General features: G+C 38.8%; 1 protein-coding gene across 4 annotated transcripts in view; it reads left to right on the top strand.

The window, feature by feature from the left end:
* Positions 1–22522, top strand: part of LOC150038977 (integrator complex subunit 7) — a 51927-nt gene extending 29405 nt beyond the window's left edge. For all 4 annotated transcript variants that reach the window (XM_090328123.1, XM_090328125.1, XM_090328122.1 and 1 more), the window contains 12 exons: positions 94–228; positions 1736–1833; positions 4674–4913; positions 6125–6262; positions 7407–7613; positions 13949–14143; positions 15062–15165; positions 16560–16628; positions 18051–18183; positions 19011–19109; positions 21237–21422; positions 22123–22522. In XM_090328123.1, the coding sequence (XP_090184249.1) occupies positions 94–228; positions 1736–1833; positions 4674–4913; positions 6125–6262; positions 7407–7613; positions 13949–14143; positions 15062–15165; positions 16560–16628; positions 18051–18183; positions 19011–19109; positions 21237–21422; positions 22123–22422 (1904 nt within the window). In that variant the 3' untranslated portion in view covers positions 22423–22522. The remainder of the gene's footprint in view (positions 1–93; positions 229–1735; positions 1834–4673; positions 4914–6124; positions 6263–7406; positions 7614–13948; positions 14144–15061; positions 15166–16559; positions 16629–18050; positions 18184–19010; positions 19110–21236; positions 21423–22122) is intronic.
* The last annotated feature ends 2028 nt before the right edge of the window (positions 22523–24550 follow it).

The following is a 24550-nucleotide window of genomic DNA, read 5'->3' as shown; positions in this document are numbered from 1 at the left end:
ATAAACCATTTTGAACTTTGTGATCAATTATAACCTATAATCTATATATAATTATAACCTATATAATCTATGTTTCTTTTTCTGCTTGTTTAGGAAATGTAGGTTCCTCCCCCAGATCCTCTGATCTAGTCAAATTAGCCCAAGAGTGCTGTTACCATAATAACAGAGGCATTGCAGTGCATGGAGTTCGAGTCCTAACTAACATAACTGTCTCTTGTCAAGAAAAAGGTGAGCTTGGCCAGTACTGACATGTATGAGTTTTGAAATGGAATTGGAACATAGCAATGCAAGTTTAATTTTTGTAGAATTTCCACCTCTACCTGTATGTAGAGATTTCCATCATCAAGAAGGACATGCCAAGAAATAGTGGATACATTTTAATATATTCCTAACATATTTTGACTTAATGACTTGAAAAATTTATGTTTAAGAATAGAAAGTTCATTTTGGGCAGTTGATCCGTTTTGATACTTATTTGATCTTCATGAAGATCCCAAGCTCAATAGTCTTCCTTGTCCCCAATAGCCTTTAGCACTGCTTGAATCCTGACCTGTATTGGTCTCTACACTGTTGCTAGGGTCCTACACTAACTCAGGAAACTATCTACAAGTTATATGTTGATTCTGATTTGAGCAGTTGTCTGTTTTACTTGGAATATAGAGTATTTCTCCCACGTAATTTGAATAACTCCTGTATGTTCTCAGTGCTGATATATATTAATTAACCTAAGTATAGCCAAGGAAGACATTTCATAATATTCTAGACCCTACAGAGAAATTATTGCCTTATGGTAGTGAAAAGATGCTACAATACTATTATATACCATCTAAAGGACTCTTTCCTTAAGGTTAATTTTATTTATTTTTGCCAGTCCTGGGGCTTGAACTCAGGGCCTGAGCACTGTCCTTGGGCTTTTTCCTTAAGGCTGGGACTTCTGCCACTTGAGCCACAACACCATTTCTGGCTTTTTCTATGTGTATGATACCAAGGAATTCAACCCAGGTCTTTGTGCATGCTGGAAATGCACTCTACCACTAGGCTAAACTCCCAACCCTCTTAAGATTCATTTTAAACATTAAAAAGATTATGTGGCATCTTCAGTACTTTTTTTTTTTGCCCAGTCCTGAGGCTTGAACTCAGGGCCTGAGCACCATCCTTGGCTTTCTCAGGGCTAGAACTCTACTACTTGAGAGCCACAGCTCCACTTCTGGCTTCAGTGTATACTGAATTGCATACACCGCTTCAGTGAATGTGATTCTGAGGAATCAAACCCAGAGCATCACACTTGCTAGGCAAGCACTCTACCACTAGGCCAAACTCCCTGCCCCATCTTCAGTACTTTCTAAAAGTCAGTAACTTTCATTAGAACCTGAAAAGTCTTATCTCCTAGGTGAAAATAGAACTGTATAACTGTGTTTCATTAGAAAATTATATAACATGTTGCATAGTTTTCTGTTCTTCATATTTTTTTTCTTAGTTGAGATGGTACTGCTATTTCCATTCTGCTTTTTTTTTTTTAGCTTTGTGGGTTCAGCTTACGATTTAATGTATATATTTTTATAATATCCAACAAAGTGGTAGAAATAAATCTGAAGATAGCCTTTACATTTCAGAACAAATGTTCCTTACACATTCGTTTCCTATATCTCAGGCTCCTTAATATTTTTCCCTTGTATGAATGTTTATGTTTTAACCCTTTATTCAGTCATCCTAAAACTTAGTGTTTCTCTTCTAGATCTTTTGGCATTGGAACAAGATGCTGTCTTTGGCCTAGAATCTCTTCTGGTGCTTTGTAGTCAAGATGATAGCCCAGGTGCTCAAGCCACTTTAAAGGTGAAAACATCACTTAATGCCTGGTTTGGTGGCCTAAACTAGAGAGTAGCAAGTCCCAGTTTGTATGCCATCCACTGTCTACCAAGTCCTAATATCAGTGGGCAAAAATAGCATGGGCAAGTGGGTGAGATGAAGAGGGGATATATGTCATAAGACTTATTAACAAAAAGAAAAATCAAATCTACCCCTAACTACATTTACCCTTGATCTTCACTTTGGAAAAATACCCCTTAGACCATAATATATTTACCTTTTTTATTTTAAAGCAAAAACATAACCTTTTGCCAGTAGTTGCAAGTTTCCATAAAACATTAGACTGTGCATTAGGATGTTAGTAGATGATCAACGAAGTTCCTATATTGAAGACATTTCCTTCATGGAGTAGATACTGACATTATATAAAGGGCTATAACACCAGAAAGAACACAGAAATTACAAAGGTGCAGTTTTAATGAGAAAATGAGTTGGGAGTGAATAATTTCTTCTTTTTCTTTTTTTGCCAGTCCTGGGGCATGGACTCGGGGCCTGAGCACTGTCCTTGGGCTTTCCTCAAGGCTAACACTCTACCACTTCAGCCACAGCACCACTTCTGGCTTTTTTCTGTGCATGTGGTACTGAGAACTCTAACCTGGGTCTTTGTGCATGCTAGGCAAGCACTCTACCACTAGGCCATGCTCCCGCACCTGGAGTAAATAACCAAGATTATTAGGGAAGATTTCAACATATACATGTCAGTAAGAGTTGAGCCTTGAAAGATGTATTATTAGGATTTCAGTAATGGAGATTGTTTGATCCATTGGGGCAGTATTGCAAAAGTTCTGAAAGCAGGAAGGTGCCTTTTGTATTGGAACAATGGTGAGTAGCCTCATGTGACTGGATAACATTAAAGTAATCATGGAAGATAACAAGTACCAAGCTAAAGATTATAGATTTGATCCTGTATATAGTGAAAAGATATTAAAAAATTTTAATGTATAGTCTTTCTCTAATAATCTTCATTGTAATTAGTATTTGTGAAATGAGCCTTATCCTTTTATGTGTCAGATTCTCACACTTGTGATGTGTTGGATGTCACATAGATAACAACCAATGGTGATATGTAGGATAATTGTTGGGTCCATCTTACCGAGAAATTAGATTTAAAAAAAAAAAAACACATTTATATTGTGTTAAAAGCATGGGAAGGAAAAAAAAAGCATAGGGAAGAGTTAATAGTAGATAAGATTCTTGACAAAAGAATTGGCTGTAAAAAAAAAAAAAAAGGATTTCCGTTAGCTGTGGGATGAGCTGTCATAAGCTGGGCCTGAGAGGGAAAGGTGGTACATTAGTTGGTTTTTAGACTTCAGTTGAGAAATGGAAAACAGTCATTATGGGCAGTTGTGAATGCCCACAAAAAATGAATTCATTACATTTGGGATGACCTGAAAGTCTGTGTGTATGTGTATCTGTATATGTGGCGGGGGGGGGGGGTTGTTGTTGTTTTGTTTTTATTGTTGGGTTTTTTAGAAGTTAAAATAGTTTATTTTTTTTAAAGTCCATTCAACCTGTGTGTCGTGGCTCACACTCAGGAGGCTAAGATCTGAGGATCGAGGTTCAAAGCCAGCCCAGGCATTGAAGAACTCTAAAGAAGGGGAGACTCATCTCCCTTTAGAAAATGGGGAAATGAGGCTGTGGCTCAATGGTAAGGGCGGTAGCCTTGAGCTGAAGAGCTCAGGGTCAGCACCTAGTCCCAAAGTTCAAGCCCCTTGACCCGCAAAAAAAAAAACCCAAAAAACCTTCCTAGAACTGAATGACTAATTAGAGCTGCTAGTAATTTTGACAGTTGAATCAACTGTGTGGCAGTGAGATAAAGCACAATGGCTGAGAGAATAAAGGTTGTCCTCACAAGGATATTCCTTTTACCCAGGAACTTGGGATAGTTCGGGTTTTTTGTTTGTTTTAAACAGTTGTGAAGCCTGTAGTGGATTTTTCCCTTTGTTTTGTTTTTCTGATACCAGTACTGAGACTTAAACTCAGGACCTGGACTCTGTTCTTTAGCTTTTTTGCTCAAGACTGGTACTCTACCACTTGAGCTACAGTTCTACTTCCAACTTTCTGGCTACTTTTCTGCCTAGGCTCAGCTCTTAGCGTCCTGAGTAGTGAGGATAATAGACATAAGTCACCAGTGCCCAACTGAATATGTGCATTTTTGAATCATCCTGAGAGATGCCGGCATTCTGAACCACTTCAGCGGCACTTCTTGAAAAGTAGTAAAAGGACAGTGTTGACATTTTATTTGGCATAAATTTGATCTTTAGCATTAATTCTCATGATTTTCATCTTTTTTCTTTAATAGTCTTAGGTTGAAATGAATAGTTGAAATGCTGATGTACAGTTCTAACTTACAACCCTAATGTAGGATTCAGTATGTCCTGTTTCTTACAAAGAAAAATATTTTCTGCCTAATGCTTGTTGTTTCTGTTTTTGTGGGTCATGGAGCTTGAACTCTGGACCTGGGCGCTGCCCTTGAGCTCTTCAGTTCAAGGCTGCAGCACTATCCCTAGAGCCACAGCCCAACTTCCCCTGTTCTAGTGCTTAATTTGAGATAAGAGTCTCATGGTCTTTAGTGCCCAGGATGGCTTTGAATCTCAATCCTCAGATCTCAAGCCTCCTGAGTAGCTAGGGTTACAGGTGTGAGCCACCACACCCAGCTTTAATGCTTGTTTGTTTTTTTTTTCTTTTTGTCATAAATAACTTATATAATGTTCTCTTTTTTGTCATAAATAACATATAATGTTCTCTTTTAAGTTTCACTTAATACCTTCAAAATGTAACTATTCCATTTTCTTCTTGGTGTGTAGATTGCTTTAAATTGTATGGTGAACTTGGCTAAGGGCCGGCCCCATCTTAGCCAGTCAGTGGTGGAAACTTTGCTGACTCAGTTACACAGTGCTCAGGATGCTGCCCGGATCCTGATGTGCCACTGCCTGGCAGCCATTGCCATGCAGCTGCCAGTCCTGGGCGATGGAATGCTTGGTGACCTCATGGAACTCTACAAGGTCATTGGGCAATCAGCCACAGACAAACAGCAGGAACTTCTGGTAAAGAGCCATGTTTTAAACCTACTTCAAATGACTAGGATCTGGTCTAATAGGGGATGTTTAAAAAAGTCAATACCGCTGTTGATGTTACAAAGCAAAACAAGGCCTGTGCTGTTGGCTCACACCTGTAATCATAACAGCTCAGGAGACTGAGATGTAAGGATCAAGGTTCAGAGCCAGCCTAAGCAGAAAAGTCTGTGAGACTTCTTTCCAGTTAACTGACAAATGCCAGAAATGGAGCTATGGCTCAAGTGGTAGAGTGCTAGCCTTGGGTAAAAAAGCTCAGTTCAAGCCTTAGGACTGGCACAGACAAACAAAAGCAAAACAGGCAAAAAGCATGCTGACATCAAAATATAATTGATATGCTTGGATCTAGCTTAGTGGTAGAACATTTCCCTAGAATGTGCAGGGTCTTACATTTGGTCCCTAATGCCAACAATAAATAATAAATCAGTACTAGGATTTTTTTTTTTACTACAAATTTTCTTAACCTAGCTTAATAGTATTAGCAGGATAGTTAAAGTCCTAAGTGTATTTCCTTAATCATTTTCTCCTCCCTTCTCTCACAGGAACCAACCACACTCGGTTTGATATTTATTATCCCATGCATACTATACCTATATGCAATATTACTTTGTTCATTTTAACTTTAAGTAAATGTTAACCTATAAGTAATCTTTTATAGCTTATCTGTTTTGGCAGTATCTACGTCCATTTCATTAATGAAGCATCTCACTGTATAACTATATTATTTATCCTAATTCTTTCAAATTATTTAGTGGGGCTTTTTTTGTTGTTGTTTTTTTCTTTTCTTTTCTTTTTTTTGGTCAGTGCTGGGGCTTAAACTCAAGGCATGGGCATCGTCCCTGAGCTTTTTTTCTGCTCAAGGCTAGCACTCTACCACCTGAGCCACAGCACCACTCTGGCCTTTTCTGTTTATGTGGTACTGAGGAATTGAACCCAGGGCTTTATGCATGCTAAGCAAGCACTCTACCACTAAGCCACATTTCCAGCCCCCTTAATTATTTAGTTTTATAAACAGCCTTCTTAGACAGTGGAATACATTGCTTAATGATGTCAAAATGGGAAATTAAATATCCGTGGAAAACAAAAAAAATGGTTATTTTCTTAGGAACTGTAATTCATTTCTCTTTTTGGTAGGTTATCTAACTTGGGTAAAATTATGTTATTTTCTTTTTGCCCAATGTTAGGTGAGTTTGGCCACTGTGATTTTTGTAGCAAGCCAGAAAGCATTATCTGCTGAAGTAAAGGCAGTAATTAAGCAGCAGCTTGAAAGTGTCTCCAATGGATGGACTGTCTACCGAATTGCCAGACAGGCTTCCAGAATGGTATGTACTTCCCTTCTGAGTGACCAAGATTCATAGAAATTTCACATCATGGAACAGGAGTTTGGCCTAGTGGTTGAGTGCTTGCCTTGCATGCACAAAGCCCTGGATTTGATTCCTCGGTACCATATACATAGAAAAAAGCTGGAAGTGGTGCTGAGGCTCAAGTGGTAGAGTATTAGCCCTGAGAAAGTCCAAGGACAGTGCTTAGGCCCTGAGCCCAAGCCCAGGACTGGCAAAGGAAGAAAGGAAGGAAGGAAGGAAGGAAGGAAAGGAAGGAAGGAAGGAAGGAAGAAAAGAAAGAGAAATTTCACATATATCATAAGTCATAAATTCTAAATATATAGAATAAAAGAATCTAATTTTTAGCCTTTCTCATAAAAAATATATCATTTTACTTCATCTTGTTATTATAAGTGAAAATGTGAACACTGACTGTTGTATTTAGTATCACTCTCATTTCACCCTGTGTTGTTTTATCCAAGGCTACCTTACCTGCTATTTCTATTCTTTTATCAACATCAAACATCTTCCCTCATTTTTTTTCTCCCCAAACTTAACATTCTTTAGTAGAAATGGTGAAGTTTTAGTATGTTGTAATCTTCTGAGCCATATGAAAAGCCTAATACTTTTTTATTAACTTCCTTTATTAACTACAAAGCATTGTAGTACAAAAATCCTTTGAGGATAAGTCTGGATAACACATAAAACCCTCTCTGTTTTCTCAATGGGAGAGGGACGTCATTGTCAACCAGTTCTTCATTGTAACAAGCTCTCCCAAGCATTTCAGGACATTGACCTTCCCCACCTGGAGACAGCAGATAGCACCCCTGGGGTTCACTTCACCCCACTAAATAGCTCATCTAGAATGGCAATGCACTTTTAACTAAAATTCTAGACTTGGATTATAGTTTTCTTTTTGGAAGTGTTTTAGTAAAGAACAGTAAGCATTATGTTACATAAAAGCAGCTCAGCATATTTTCACTGAAGAAATTTAGAGTGAGTCTTGAAGAGTTATGTAATATGAGGAATGATTGTACAAGTGTATCCAGAGTATAGGCATAATCTTCTATCTGCTACCTCCACTCTTTTATGTATAAGAACTTCATCACATGCTTCTTCAGTTTCTCTCTCTTTTCTTTTTTAGGGTAATCATGACATGGCCCGAGAGCTTTATCAGAGTTTGCTGACTCAAGTTGCCTCAGAACACTTCTACTTCTGGCTGAATAGTTTGAAGGAATTCTCACATGCAGAACAGTGTCTCACCGGGTTGCAGGAAGAGAATTACAGTTCAGCACTTTCTTGCATTGCTGACTCTTTAAAATTCTACCACAAAGGGATTGCTTCCTTAACAGTGAGTACTCTCAGTTCCACCTTGCGAGTCATGATTGGTGTAAGTTCCCCCCTTTCCATAAGTTAATCCTGTTTCCAACTATTTGGAAACCGGCAAGCACATATATTTATCAACATAAGTGTAATAAACAGAAATAATCAAAGTAATAAAGTAGTCAGGGAAATAAGCATCAACCTTTTCCCCCTACCCTTTTAAATATTCATAGGCTTGTTGAAAGATTGCATTTTGTTTTTCAATGAAGTTCTGGGTACTGTATGTGAGGAAAATTTAATTCATGAAGAAAGGACATGTGGCATGGAGATGGAAAGTTTTTTTCTCTAGGTTTTCACCCGTCATCTCCCAGCCTAGCCCAGTACCACCCTCAGCCCGAAACCTCTGACCTCATCACCCCAGGTCATATATGGTTACTCATCATGAAATAAACCACAGCTTCTGGCCTCCCTTTCCAAGGCCCCACAAGTCCTTGGGATTAAATCCAGGACCTTATGCATGCTAGGCAAACATTTGACCACTGAATGTCATCTCTAGGGAAAGTTCTGAGCTTTTTAAATCAAAGGTTCTACTGAGCTGCTTTTTTACCCTTCTGATACCCAAATTAACAATTTACAACTTTTTGTTTTCACTGCCATCAAGAAGAGGAAAGATTGATAAAAATTCTTAACATTCTTAAATTTTAAAATTTTTACTAATTTCTTCAAGTTTATATTCCGAAATAAGACTGTATTCCCTAAAATGAACACTTTTACATTAATCAAAGGGCATTTTCCACTACAAGAAAAGAAGTTTTGTTCGTTTTGTTTTGTTAGTCCTGGGGTTTGAACTCAGGGTCTAAGCACTGTCTGGGCTTTCTCAAGGCTACAGCTCTACCACTTGAGCTACAGCATCACTTCCAGCTTTTTCTATGTATGTGGTACTGAGAAAACGAACCCGGGTCTTTGTGCATGCTAAGCAAGCACTCTCTCACTAGGTCACTAGGCCAAACTCCTGGCCCCAAGAAGTTGTTTTTTTTTTTTTTTTTTTTTTTTTGGCCCCCTTCTCTTTCTGGCCCCGCTCGCTCCGGCCCGGCTCGCTCCGGCCTCGCTGGCTCTGGCTCGGCTCGCTCCCGCACACTCCGGCCCTGCTCGCTCCGGCCCCGCTCGCTCCGGCCACCACTCGGTTGGGCTCCGCTTGCTTGCTTTCGCTCTCTGTCGATTGTTGCAGTCTCATCTCTGCCACTTCCGGCTTGGTTGTGTATGTGGGATACCGAGGAATCGAACCCGGGTCTTTGTGCATGCTAGGCAAGCACTTTAACCGCTAGGCCAAACTCCCGGGCCCCCCAAGAAGTTTTATAGTCAGCATTCAACTTTTGTTTTGGTACTGGGTTTCAACTCAAGGCCTCATACTTGCTAGACAGGTGCTCTACCACATGTGGCATTCTTCCAGCCTTTTTGTGTTATTTTTTACAGTAGTTTTTCTTTATATGCAGGCTGGCCTGGACTCTGATCTTCCTACCTGTGCTTCCCCACATCTCTAGAATGACCGGTGTGGATCACAGTGCCCAGCCGATCTTGTGAGCTTTTCTTTTCTCCCCAGGCTGTCCTCAAACCACAATTTACCCATCTCCCAAGTAGCTAGAAATACAGACAGGAGGGAGTCACCATGCCTGGCAACACAGAACATTTTTAAAGTATTTCAACAGTACTTTAAAAACTATTTGTGGGAGACATAAACTTTCTAATAGTTGTGTATATCCATTTATATTGGTATATGCATTTTTAATGGTCTATCTGAAAAGTAGTACTTTGAGAACAAAGAATAGATAGCATAAAAGATACAAATTCAGACTTCTATAGGGCACATATATTTTATTTATTTATTATTTTTGCCAGTTGTGGGGCTTGAACTCAGGGCCTGAGCACTGTCCTTGGACTTGAGCTCTACCACTTGGGCCACAGTACCACTTCCAGCTTTTTTCTTTTTTCTTTTTTCTTTTTTTTTTTTTTTTTGCCAGTCCTGGGCTTGAGCTCAGGGTTTGAGTACTGTCCTTGGACTTTCTCAAGGCTAGAGCTCTACCACTTGAGCCTCAGCACCACTTCCGGCTTTTTTCTATGTATGTGGTACCGAGGAATCGAACCCGGGTCTTCATGCATGCTAGGCAAGCACTTTAACCACTAGGCCAAACTCCCGGCCCTTTCCAGCTTTTTTCTATGTATGTGGTACTGAGGAATCTAACCCAGGTCTTCATATATGCTAGTGCTCTAACACCAGGCCAAACTCCCAACCCCAGGGCACATATATTTTAAATTGCTTATGCTTTTTTGGGGGGAGGGGTCAATCATGGGGCTTGAACTGAAGGCCTGGGTACTGTCCCTGAGCTCTTTTGCTCAAAGCTAGCTTTCTACCACTTTGAGCCACAGTACCACTTCCTGGAGGTTCATTGGAGATAAAGTATCTCATGACCTCTCCTGCCTAGGCTGGCTTTGTGCCATGATCCTCCCATCTCTGCCTTCTGACTAGCTTCTATTTCAGGCATGAGTCACCAGTACCCGGCTTGAATAGATTCTTACTGGTTTATAGCTCTTTAGAACGAGAATTCATAAATATTCCTGTTTTATTTTGCTTTTGTTTTTAGTTGGGCCAGGTATAGAGCCTCAGAACTTATTCTGAGCTCATGCCTTACTGTGAACTACATTCCTAGTCCTTCTCTCCATTTTAAACGGTAGCATTGACTATTATGACTTTTATTATTAATACCTTATTATTCTTGGAAATATTGTTGATCTCTGTATTAGGATAATGTCACAGAAAATTTAAAGGTATAATTATTAGTTCACATCAATAAAATCATTTCATTTTCTGGCTTATATGAAGCAGAAAGTTACTAATCATTCACTGTAATAAAGTTAAGACTCACAAAACGGTGGTATACCTGGAATTAATTTTTGAAAACTATTGAATACCACACTTTGTGTATGTATTTAATGAGTGTTAGCCATAATTAAAGACTATTCTGACGTAGGCAGTTACACACTTGACTGACAGGTGAGCTGCTGAAACTTAGTCTGGTTCGTCTATACATACAGTATGACTTGAGGTAGAACATTAATCTCAGATTTTCTCCTTTTGAAATGGAGTTATTCTATCTACCAGATCATAAGAACTTTGAGGATTAAAAAAATAAATAAGAGGAGCTATATATGATAACATGTACCTGTCATATCAGCTACTTGGGAGACTAAGTAAGATAAGACGATGACTTGAGCCAAGGTTTATGCCCAACCTGGGAGACATAGTGAGACACTGATCTCAAGAATTTAAAAAATATATATTTTTTTCTACCTCTAAGTCATTTCAGAGGGGAAAGCAGTATGATCTGTGTAGTCCTTGGAAACTTCCAGCATTTTTAGTTGTACTATGCTTCACAGAACTTTTTTATGCAAGGAGAAGGTTGAGCATTTTTGTTTGATCTGTGTACTTGAGAGTGTGGACTTGACAGTAGCTTCCTATTTTTTATCTGGGTATGAGCATTGACTTCCTGACATAAATTATTTTTACCCAAGGTCATACAGCTCTAAGGCTCGTGTTTGCCACCTGCTTCAGCCAGACTAAACAGAAGTTTTTAATATACTAATTTGTGTTAGAGCAGTATTACCAGTATTTTTATTAATTTTTTTTTTGTTGGTCATGGGGCTTGAACTCTGGGCCTGGGTGCTGTCTCTGAGCTTCTCAGGTCAAGGCTAGTGCCCTACCACTTGAGCAACAGAGCCACTTCCACTTTTCTGGTGGTTAATTGGAGATGAGTCTCATGAAGCCCACAGCACGGTGGCTCACACCTGTAATCCTAGCTACTCAGGACGTGGAGGTCTAAAGACCAAGGTTCAAAGCCAGTCTGGGAACAAAAAGACCTGAAACTCTTACTAACCTCTAGAAATGGGAAATGGGGCTTGGCTCAAGGGTAGGGTGGTAGCCTTGAGCTAAAGAGCTCAGTGACAGCACCTAGGCCAAGTTCAACCCTAAGATCCAAAGGAAAACAAAAAACAAGAGTTTCATGGACTTTTCTTTATATAAAGGCTGTTAGCATTTTGAAAGGTATATTGGGCAAGTATACATTACTATATATGCATAGTCAACACAAATGTAAAATAGTGTTGGATTTGGGTTTTTTGGTTTGGTTTGGTTTGGTTTTTTTCCACTGATATCTGGGTTTGAAATTAGAGCCTTACTTTCTTTTGGCTTACTTAATGGCTGGCTTTATCACTTGAGCCATACCAACAACCCTATTTTTTGCTGAACAGATTTTTTTTCTTTTTTTTCTCATATATTTTTTATTGTAATTAATAGGAGGGTTACATTATATTCATCAGATAGAAGGTGCATTACTTCACATACATTGATACCCTTTCTCATGTCTTGGTCCCCATTTCCCTCCCCCCACCCCCACCCCTCATTTTGTTTTACTTTACCGCCTTCCCTATCCAATTTCAAATAACCAAATATGCATTTATCCAATCAGATAACAAAATGAAGTACTGTAACAATATGAGATAACCAAGGGACAGCAAAAGAGATGAGAGATAATATAGTACATTAAGGACAACAATCACCCATTATATGGCTTTTGTTTTTATATCCTAGAGGTCCTTTCATTTAGCGTCACACTGTATGGCCTTATGTATCTAGGTTTTGCTCTATTCTAAATCTCTGCTAGGAGAGCCCAAGGTTTCTACTGATTATGACAAATGAGGGAAACCATTGAGTCTATGTTCCTTTGAGTCTGGCTTACTTCACTTAATATGATTTTTTCTAAGTCTTTCCATTTCCTTACAAATGGGGCGATGTTGTTCTTTCTAACAGCAGCATAGAATTCCATTGTGTATAAATACCACATCTTATTGATCCACTCATTGACTGAGGGACATCTGAGTTGGTTCCATATCTTTGCTATGGTAAATAGTGCTGCAATGAACATTGTTGTGCTAGTGGATTTAGTATGCCCTTATTTCTGGACAAGTGGGTAAATGCCAAGTAGTGGAATAGCTGGGTCATAGGGGAGCTCTATGTTTAGTCTTTTGAGGAACTGCCATATTGCTTTCCATAGTGGTTGAACAAGTTTGCACTCCCACCAACAGTGTAGTAGTGATCCCTCCTGGCCACATCCCCTCCAGCATCTATTGTTAGTACATTTCTTGATCCTGGCCATTCTAACTGGAGTGAGGTGGAATCTTAGAGTTCTTTTGATTTGCATTTCTTTTATGACCAGAGATGTTGAGCATTTCTTCATGTGTCTATAGGCCATTCTTATTTCTTCTTCAGAGAAGACTCTCTTTAAGTCTTTGGCCCATCTTTTAATGGGATGGTTGTTACTTTGGAGATTAGTTTTGGAGTGATTCAATTTTTTGAGCTGTTGATATATTTTAGATATGAGACCTTTGTCCGTTGTATGGTTAGTGAAGATTTTCTCCCGTTCTGTAGGCTTCCTATTTAATTTACTAGCAATGTCTTGTGCCATTCAGAAACTCTGCAGCTTAATGCAGTCCCATTTATCCAGCCCCTCTCTGATTTGTTGTGTTTCTTGGTCCTTATTGAGAAAGTTTCGGCCTGTGCCAAGGAGGCCTAGTATGTCTCCTATTCCTTCCTGTAAAGTTTTCAGAATATCTGCTTTTACCTTGAGATATTTGATCCATTTGGAGTTAATTCTAGTGCAGGGTGACAGAGAAGGATCCAACTTTAGTTTTCTGCAGGTGCTTAACCAGTTCTGCCAGCATCACTTGTTGAAGAGGCTATCTTTCTTCCATTCTATTTTTTTGGCTCCCTTGTCAAAGATTAGGTGGCCATAGATCTGTGGTTTATTATCTGGGTCCTCAGTTCTATTCTATTGGTCTTCAGGCCTGTTCTTGTACAGTACCAAGCTGTTTTGATTATTATACCTCTGTAATAGAGTCTAAAGTTTGGTATTGAAATTCCTCCTGTGCTATTCTTTCTGCTAAGAAGTTGTTTTGCTATACAGGGTCTTTTATTATTCCATATGAAATTTTAGATTGCCTCTTCTATTTCTTTAAAGAATGACATTGGGATATTGATGGTTATTGCGTTGAATTTGTAGATAGCCCTTGGCAAGACTGTCATTCTGAACAGATTTTTGTACCTGGACTGGCCTCTTTGCCTCCAGATCTCTGACTCCTGAGTATCTAGGATTATAGATGTGAGCCACCAGGGTCTGGCTTCCTATAAACCAGAATAGGGTAAATACATAGATGCAAACTTTCCAAATTCGGAAAGCCAACTTTAATTCATAATGTCCCAACTCCTATTGCTTTTACTTTATCCTAAATATGTATTTTTTTTTTTAATTTCAGGCTGCCAGTACACCGCTGAATCCTTTAAGTTTTCAGTGTGAATTTGTGAAGCTCAGGATTGATCTTCTCCAAGCCTTCTCTCAACTTATCTGTACTTGTAATAGTCTCAAGACAAGCCCTCCACCTGCAATTGCCACAACAATTGCCATGACCTTAGGAAATGACCTTCAGAGATGTGGTCGAATCTCCAATCAGGCATGTCTTAACTCTCTTTTCAGTATAATTTTCATTTATATTCTTGGGGCTTTAGAGGTTGTAAAATGAAAATTTTTGAAAAGTTAAAAATCAGTGATTTAACTCAGAGATGGTATCAAATGTCTTAACTCTCCTGTCTTGCCAAATAGACTGATGTGTTTTAGGAGCATAGCCTAGTGGTAGAGTGCTTGCCTAGCATGCACAAAGCCCTGGGTTCAATTCCTCAGTACCACATACACAGAAAAACCAGAAGTGGTGCTGTACCTCAAGTAGCAGAGCAGTAGTCTTGGGCAAAGGACAGTGCTCAAGCCAAGTAAAAACAAACAAAAACGTGATTGATGATGCCATGGTTTGTACTACATATTTAGGGGTTTTTTTTGTTGTTGTTGTTTGTTTTGTTTTGGCCAGTCCTAGAGCATGAACTCAGGGCATGAGCACTGAGGCCCTATACTACATATTAATATGAAGAAAATGGAATTACCGTGAGGAAGCTTGGAATGCTTATAACTATCCTACTGAAAGTTATAAATTGTTTTTATTTCTAAATATCATATATAAATTATAATCTTGTGAACATTTATAGTTTTATTTGCCACCTTGTGTTTATGAAAATGAATAATGATGGCTGGGAGTTTGGCCTAGTAGTAGAGTGCCTACTTAGCATGCAGGAAAACCCAGATTCAATTGCTTGGTACCACACATAGAAAACGCTGGAAGTGCTGCTGTAGTTCAACTGGTAGTGTCCAAGCCTTGAGTTCAAGACCCAGGACTGGCAAAAAAAAAAAAGAAAGAAAGGAAAATGAATAATTATATACAATTTTTCTTTCCGTTTTTGAAAAATTTTGTTTTCATATTTTTCATGTAATGACAGTAATGTGCTTGTATTTATCATAGCTAATTTATTTTTCTTCTTTATAGATGAAGCAGTCCATGGAAGAATTCCGAAGCCTTGCTTCACGATATGGGGATCTTTATCAGGCATCTTTTGATGCCGACTCAGCAACTTTGAGGAATGTAGAATTGTATCCTAACTTGCCCTAGTATTTCTTGTTCTTGAGAACTTTTTTTTTTTAATTTATTTAATTTTTTTGCCTGTCCTGGGCTTGAGCACTGTCCTTGGACTTTCTCAAGGCTAGAGCTCTACCACTTGAGCCTCAGCACCACTTCCAGCTTTTTTCTATGTATGTGGTACCAAGGAATTGAACCCAGGCCTTCGTGCATGCTAGGCAAGCACTCTACCACTAGGCCAAACTCCCGGCCCCGAGAACTGGTCTTTTAAATGTAGACCAACACATTTATACACATACATGCACACACACACACACACACACACACACACACACACACACACACACACGATAACTTTGAAATTTAGAATTACAGTGGACCTGTAAACCTCAAGCACGGTAGGAGAACATCCGCAAAGTAGCAGCATTATATAGTTGTCCCTCACTATATTGTGGCCCACTTGTTGCTACTTCTTTTGTTTTACTGACCTAAACCTGATGAGTGCTTTGTACTCGCCACCTTACAAAATGCATATGTTCCCAGGCACCAGTGTCTGGTGCCTGTAATCCTAGCTGCTCTGGAGGCCAAGATCTGAGGGTTGTGGTTTGAAGCTAACCCTGGCAGGAAAGTCTCATTAAACTTTTGAATCTCCAATTAACCACCAAAAAGCCAGAAGTGGAGCTATGGTTCAACTAGGCCCTGAGTTCAAGCCCTAATGCATACAAAATACATCCATATACATTCCAAAAATAAACTTAAGATCGTTGACAGATTCCTTGAGCCCCTGCTTAGGAACTGTTAAGGTAAAGGCACTGCATTTAATAGGATTTCTTTCTTCTTTAGAATTTTGCCAATAAAACTTCTATATTTTTATTTCAAATTCTTATGAAGAGTTGCTATATAAAACAGATAAAAACCAAGTTTTGTTTTTTGTTTTGGGTTTGTTTGTTTTTTTTTTTTGTCAGTCATGGGACTTGAACTCTGGGCTTGGGCACTGTCCCTGAGCAATTCAGCTCAAGGTTACTGCCCTACCCCTTGAGCCATAGCACCACTTCCAGTTTTCTGGGGGTTAATTGGAGATAAGAGTCTCAAAGACTTTAGTGCCTGTGCTGGCTTTGAACCTTGATCCTCAGATCTCAGCCTCCTGAGTAGCTAGGAATACAGGTGGGAGCCACCAATGCCCATCTAAAAACAAAGTTTTTGAGCAGCCTCTGAAATACAGAATTTGAAAATCAGTAGTACAGGCAATATGTATCACTTAGAAGGAAAAAGTACAGCTGCACACCGTTTTGAGTTTATAACATGATCACTTTCACTAAAAGCAATCTTCTTGGCTCATTTAATATTCAGATAATATAAAATATAAAATGATTTCTATGTTTACATGTCTAACTTAACATTAATTTAGACAGCAGCAGAGCTGTTTGCTGATATCTCATGCAATAGAAGCCTTAATTTTGGATCCAGAATCAGCAAGGTAATTCCAATATTAGTTTGCATCATAAAATATTTTCAAATGTGTTATTTTATCTAATTTTCACAAGATTATCTCAGAAAATACATTTTAGAAGTAAAAACAGAAAGGAAGTAGTTTTCTAACATTTGCCCAGGGTCACATAATTAGGGGAAAACATACATTTTCTAACTCTAGATGGTATAGGGAAACATCCTATATCATCTATTTGCAAAACACTCAGATAAATAATTGAGCAGTTTCTTGTATAATTGAGCTTTATTGTGAAAAATTGTGAGTTGATAAAACAAGTAAGCTTGACCTTGAAATTTTTATTCTTTGGTTTCCTAAACCAAAAGACATTCCTGATTTTCTTTTTCTTTCGTTCGTTCTTTCGTTCTTTCTTTTTTTTTTTTTTTTTTTTTTTTGGTTGTAAGGCTGATTTTTCTTTATTGAAATTCTTCACCAGGTGCCAGTAGCTCACGCCTGTGATCCTAGCTACTCAGGATACTGAGATCTGAGGATCTAGCTCAAAGCCAGCCTGAGCAGGAAAGTCTGTGACACTTTATCTCCAGTTAACCACCAGAAAAGCAGAGTGGCACTGTGGTTCAAAAGTGGTAGAGCCACTGGCATTGAGTGAAAAAACTTAGGAACAGCACTCAGCCCCTGAGTTCAAGCCCCATCCAGAAAAACAAAACAAAAATTCTTATCCTCTCCCCAAATAGCTTAATTTTTTTGTATTAAAGAGTATTGTATTGAGTTTTCCTCAGGAGAGTATTCTATTTTGGAACATGCATTCCACCATCTACAATTTGAACGTAGTGGAGCCTCAGATTCTGAGATGAGCTTTCTCCAAAAAGAATATCAACAAAGCAGGTTAAATTTAACCAAAATTGGCTCACCACTTCATTTCAGAACCAATTTGTCTCAGTAGAGAATTTTGGAGACCAGCAAGGATCCCTTATCACATGAGCCACATAGGCCTTAAGGAGTCATGCCAGAGTAATTGTGAAGATGAAAGAAACAATGTATATAAGGTTCCTAGTTGACCTGCCTTTCATGCAGTAGGCATTAAATCTGTGTGATATTAATGTTAGGCTCAGTATATTTAAATCACACTGTCCTGTCAAGAAACCCTCTTAAAAGTTTTATTAAGCAAAATTTTGCCTTCTTTAACTCATTTAGAGGTATTTTTTTTTTAGAATTTTAGGGGTTGGTTTGTAGCAGTAGAGGAAAAAAGAAGAAACCAAGGTGAAACTTCCTAAAATGCTCTGTTACATACTAGCAATTTTGCACATTCCTGGTTTTTATTTGTATGCTTTAGATTTATGTAATTTCCCAGCCATTTATTTTTCATTTTAATTCTTGTCTATCATGCTTCCCTAGTACATATAGACACTGACATATAGACTATGTTGGTTGGTTGTTTACTGATGTTTGCTTCAGTTTCCAGGAATATGGATGTACTGGAGCAGCTCATGCCGATAGTGAATATGAGAGGAGAATGATGTCTGTATATAACCATGTCTTGGAGGAGGTGGAATCACTCAATAGGAAGTACACTCCTGTTTCTTACATGGCAAGTTACATTCCTTCTGTTGAGTTTTTGTTACTGTGACATAAGTTTTCAGTAATCTTGATACTAGGTGAGCTCACAAGTTACATCTTGCCTGTTTAATTATCTGTAGAACAGGGGTGATATAACACCTGCCTTATAGCATTGTAACAATTAAACGAGATGACTTATGATACCACTTGGTATATCTGCTCGCTACAAAGCCACAATGACATTTAAAAGTCTGCTCTAGTCAAATGGAAGCAAGCTATTTTTACATAAAATATATCAAGTCAGGCTCCAGTGGCTCTACTCTGGTCATCCTAGCTATGTATGAGGCTGAGATCAAGATCACATTTCCAACCTGGTCCAGGTATTAAAAACCCACAAGACTCAAGCTGGTGTGATGTCTGCCAGTTTCCTAGCTATTTCAGGAAGTGAAAAAAGGGAAGATTACAGTTTAGGTATAACCAGTACTGAAAAGGACAGGAGGCATAGCTCAGTGGCAGGGAGACTGGGGGGAGTCGTGAAGGGAACAAGGGAAAGAGACAAGAGGAAGAGATCTAGTTTCTTCTAAAAGAACTCTAATCCCTTCTTAGCAACCTCTTCTCCAGATATCATCTTGGAGCATTTCAATACCATATATGAATTTGAGGGGATATAGAAATTCAATGTGTAAAACCCATCATCTGAAGAGTATCTCTTCTGCTCATATTTTTAGGTGTTGTTCTCTAACTCTCCTGCCTGTTTGCTTCTTGATATGAACTCTTAGTATATGGTTTTAAATGCCTTCCTAAGTGTCTGATTTGTTGATTCAATTTGAAAACTTACTTTGTTTGTATTTTCCTCAGCATACAGCATGCCTCTGCAATGCCATCATTGCCTTGCTGAAAGTGCCCCTTTCATTTCAGAGGTACTTTTTCCAGAAACTGCAATCTACCAGCATCAAGGTAAAATAGGAAGAATATTAAAGTTAACATGGGTTGAGAAAAAAACAAAACAGCTATCTTTAATTTTAATTATATAGGGACATAGCTGTACTTCAGTATTTGGATTTTGACCAAATTTATAAATATAGTTGTATGCTTTTCCTCTATTTAACAAACGATCTGAGAGCTAAACTCCCTTTTAAACTTGGTGCCAAATATATTGAGACATATATTTGAGTAACTGAAGATAGTCCCTGTCCCTTACCTCTAGGAGTCAGTTGATGATTTTATTATAATCACCCGGACGGATCTTGAACTGAGTCTGTCTGATCAGGCTTTGCAGATGCAACTTAAACCAAAATAGATCCAATAAAATATGACCAGTCCTACCTTCAGAGTCCTTTTCTTTTTGAGTGACAAGTTTTGGAGAACTGGCCATGACTGGAGTTACTCTTTTGAAGTCTTTTTTTTTTGGTCAATCGTTGGGGCTTGGATTCTGGGCCTGGACACTGCCCCTGAGCTCTTCAGCTCAAGGCTACTGTCAGATCCTAGGGCCTGAGCATTGTCTCTGAGCTCTTCAGCTCAAGGCTCCCACCCTACCCCTTTGAGCCTCAGTGTCACTTCTGGTTTCCTAGTGGTTAACTAGAGATAAGAGTCTCATGGTCTTTAGTGCCTGGGCTGACTTTGAGCCAGGATCTGAGGATTGTGGCTCAGGTGTGAACCACTGTGCCTGTTTTTTGTTCGTTTGTTGTTTTTTTTTTAAGCAGGAGTTGGGCAGTGGTGGATCTTGCTACTCAGGAGGCTGAGGGCTGCAGTTTGATAACAGCTGGGGCAGGAAAGCCTATGAGATTCCTATCTCCAGTTACCTACCAAAAAGCTCGAAATGGAGCTGTTGCTCAAATGGTAGAGTACTGGACTTAAGCTAAAAAAGTTCAAGAACAGCACCCAGGCCCTAAATTTAAACTCCACTAATAGCACCATTTTAAAAAATAATCAGAATTCAAAGTTATAGCAGAATGTTTGAAAGCTGAAGTCCAGTCATCAGTACCTCAAAATAAATTTCAAAAACTGTTTTTGAATCTTAGAATGGAATTGAGAAAGGAGTAAATTTTCACTTCTGAGAGATTCCCTGTCACTTGCTGTCTTCAGTGAACTTTTGCCCTCTTTCAGATATTTTTTATTACAAATAACAATTCCATTTCAAAATGACTTACATAATCAAGAAAATTAATTATCTAGACAAGAATACCTCCTAAAGCAAATTGACTCTAGGGTTGATTAGTTCAGTGGCTTAGCAATATTATCAGTAACAAATTTTTTTTCATCTTTTCATTTGGCAAGAATTGAGCTTTCTGCAATTGAAGTGCACTTAGGTCTTTAAATGTTTTACTTTTAAATTTAATTTGTTTTTTTGTTTGTTTGTTTTTGCCCATCCTGGGGCTTTAACTCAGGGCCTAAACACTGGCTTTGGACTTTCTCAAGGCTAGAGCTCTACCATTTAAGCCACAGCACCACTTCTGGCTTTTTTCGATGTATATGGTAGCAAGGAATCGAACCTGGGTCTTGGTGCATGATAGGCAAGCACTCTGTCACTAGGCCAAACTCCTGGCCCCTAAATTTAATTTTTTTAAAAAAAGTATTGTATTTAGCATACAGAAAGCCTTAGGTTCAATCCCCAGTGCCACTGACCAAAACACATGGAAACATTACTTTGTGACATTTTTATATCATGACTTCATTAGGCAAGTAATCCCAGCATTTAAAGTTAATTTGCATTTGAATTTAATCTATTTTAAATTACCTTAGAGCAAAGAGACAGCAGGTAGACATGAAAATGTCAGTATATTTCCTACTGAAAGGAAGTCATTATCAAATGAAAGTCCTGCCACAAACCCTGGCAGAGCAGTATCTTAGCTAGTCTCTAATCCTGTTAACCTCGAACAAAAATGAAATCTGGAATGAAACTCTCTGTAGTATTTAAAAGGGACAAAATGCATAAAGAAGCTTGAGTTTGAAGGTCTTTCTGCTTGGTTATCCCAGCCTGGGAATAGTGGAGTACTTAGGCCAGTGTGCTAGTCTGGTCCCAGTGGTTAGCAGAAAGAAGCTTGCTCTTGGTTGTTGGCCATTTATTTAATGTTTGCATTCCAGCTTGCACTGTCTCCATCCCCTCGGAATCCTGCAGAGCCCATTGCTGTACAGAATAACCAGCAGCTGGCCCTAAAGGTAGAGGGAGTGGTTCAGCATGGATCTAAACCAGGACTCTTCCGCAAAATTCAATCTGTCTGTCTGAATGTTTCTTCAACACTACAGAGTAAATCAGGACAAGACTACAAGGTAATTTCAAGAACAGGCAGAATTGTGATACAGATTTTACCAGCTTAGTTTACCAGTATTCTTTTGTGATCAGGTGGTAGTTTTACCTCCCAAGGGATCAGATAGTGTGGTTTGAAGAGTCAAAAACACTTACCTTTCCTCTGCCTGGACAAAGAATGTAGGCAGATAAGAGATCTACCTTTGACTTTAATTACTTTTAGAGCTATAAAAGCACCTAACTTAGGTACCTAACTTAACTTAGTGTTATGTTCTTTTTAGTCCCTTAGATTTTAGACTCCCTGAAATGGGTGGTTATTTATGTCTTATTTGTTGACTTGTATTTAGACTATGTCTCTACAGAATGAAGATGGGGATTAGGATATGGGGAGGAAAGATCATGGAGAGAGGCCAGCCTATGAAAGAGTTGAAAGGCTGAGCGCTTATTCTGATCTAGGAGAGTTAAGTGGCAATGTTACTTAATGGTTAAGTGGGTAGACCCAAGTCAGCCTGCCTGAGTGCACATTCCTGCTCTGCTTTAGTATCACCTTGGACAACATAACCTCTCTGTCTTAGCCTCCTCATCTGAATAGCAGGGTGATTGATAATAATACCTTGTATCTTGGTTGTTTGCAATAACTAAACCAAGTACTTGGAACAGGGCTTGGCTCATAGGACGCTCTGAATATGGGTGCTACTGTTCTTTAACATTCTTTCGTTGCAGATACCCATTGACAATATGACCAATGAGATGGAGCAGAAGGTTGAGCCTCATAATGATTACTTCAGTACCCAGTTTCTGTTGAACTTTGCTATTCTTGGAACACATAACATCACAGTAGAATCTTCAGTGAAAGATGCCAATGGCATTGTATGGAAGACTGGCCCCAGAACTACTATATTTGTCAAATCACTGGAAGATCCTTACTCCCAGCAGATTCGCCTACAGCAGCAGCAAGCCCAGCAGCCCTTACAGCAGCAGCAGCAGCAGCAACAGCAGCGCAATGCCTACACGCGATTTTAACCTCGCCATGAGCACACTGCACTTTCAAAGGATTGACCAAATTGGCAGAAGGGTTTGTTTTTTTCATAGTACATGTGAAAAAGTTGCAATGTGAAGTCCACTTATTCATTGATTTCTGCAGTGTAAAATTCTAGGGTGGGATGGGGAATTCTCCTTAGAATTTTATTTTGAGAAATAATTGTGTTCCTAGCCCCCTAAATTTTTTCTTGTTTCCTTCTAAAGGAAGTCCTTTATTTCATATTTAACATTCTCATTTTATTGCAGTTTTGTTTTTGTTTTTGGTTGCGGTTCTTGAACTCTTAAGCCTGGGCACTGTCGCTAAGCTCTTTAGCTCAAGGCTAGCAGTCTACCACTTTGAGCCACAGTACCATTTCTGGTTTGGAGATAAGAGTCTCAACAGTGTTTCTTGCTTGGGCTGGCTTCATACCATGACCCTCAAATCTCTGCACTCGTAGCTAGGATTACAGATGTGAGAGCCACCTATACTCAGCTTATTGCTATTGTTTTGTTTGGTTTTGGTTTTTTGGTAGTGGTGGTTGTTACTGAGCTTATTCTTTTTCTTCTTGTCTTAAGAATAGTCACATATTGGAGTGATTGAATTAGTAAATTTGACTGCCTCACTACCAAAATACACAGCTTGCTGCTTGACATTGACCTGGAATTCTGAGTTAGCATTGGGAACTGTGAGCAGTCCACACAGCGTTTGTCTGTGGTGGTAGTCACACCATAGACAGGCTCCAGGGCATATCTACAACATCCTGCCTTCCAGAGCTTGAAGCATGCTGCTGTATTGTTTTAACTACTTACCTGTCTTTTTTCTGAGCTAAAGCAATCTTTATTTATTTATCTTTGTATTTAATAGTCTCAAAGAGCCGCTAGCAATTACACAGGAAAATTGCAAGTTAATTTGCTCTGTTTTCTGATGTGTGTTGTTAGTATAGACTTTTTCCACTGTTTCTACAAGTGGGAAAAAAATGACATTTACTCCCTTAATGTCTTAAAAAGGGCGCATCTTTTCTTTGGTTTTTTTTACTTGACAAGGTATGTGATGCTAAATTTGATCCTGTAGAAGGAACAATCTCTTTTTAACCTCGATCAATTGGGATGCTCAGGGAATAGAGTTTTCTGATTAACCAGAAAAGCCGTTTTTTTCTATAGCAGTACTGATTGAAGACCATATAATTACATACTTTCTTGTCTTAACACAGTATCATAGGCATTGATAAAACTTTCTCAAGATCATTTAGTGCTGGGGGATCATGAATTCTGAACACTAGGGTGCTGGTAGGATTGCAGATATTGATAATAGTCAATTGGGCTAGATACAGCTAATACAAAGAACAGCACATTCCCAGGAATTTTCCCCTTTCAAATAAATCTCCCAATTTCTTCACCTGTGTTTTAACTTTTTCTCATCAAGGTCACATTGATTCAAGAGAGAGCTAGAGTTCAAGTTTTAACAAAAGGAGTTGTTTGTATTTTTTTCTTTTTTAATTTTTAGCCTCTAGGAACGAGAAGTAAGTAATTAACAATTCTAGTCCCTTCAAGATCACTTTGCTTGGTGAACAATATATTGTCCCAGTGTGAATAATAGTACGTTATGCTGCCCTGGTTGGATAGCTTCAAATCTTCAGGGTCCACTGTAGATCACAGTAGAAGCCCTGCTGTATACAGTACACAGTGTGCATCTTTAGTGAGCGTCTAGGAACATGAGATTTGAAGAAAACAACCGAAGTGATGGCAAAGACATGCACAATTCTTTGCTCTTTTGAGCATGTAAAGAGCTGATTCAGAAAGCCTAGGTTCTACTTTTGGTTCTGATTATTTAGCTCTTTGATCTAGGGCAAGTCATTCTACCACTGTCTCAAAACTTGGTTTCTTTGTAAAGTGGCTGAGTTAGACTAGATTTCTACATTCAAGCATTATAGTTTCAGATAGCCCAAAGACTAACAGTGAAAAACTTTTTATAGCTTCTTTTTTTTTGTCATTTATGGGGCTTCAACTCAGGACCTGGGTGCTACCCCCTGAGCTTTTTCTTTCAAGGATGCCACTCTTATCACTTTACGCCACAGTTCTACTTTCAGTTTTCTACTAGTTGATTAGAGAGATAAGAGTGTCACAGACTTTC

This window comes from Megascapheus bottae, unplaced genomic scaffold (genome assembly GCF_031878675.1).
Source record: "Megascapheus bottae isolate mThoBot1 unplaced genomic scaffold, mThoBot2.hap1 H_1, whole genome shotgun sequence".
In the NCBI taxonomy this organism is placed as follows: Eukaryota; Metazoa; Chordata; class Mammalia; order Rodentia; family Geomyidae; genus Megascapheus; species Megascapheus bottae.
Note: the sequence above shows the minus strand (reverse complement) of the source record. Positions and strands in the feature narration are given on the sequence as shown.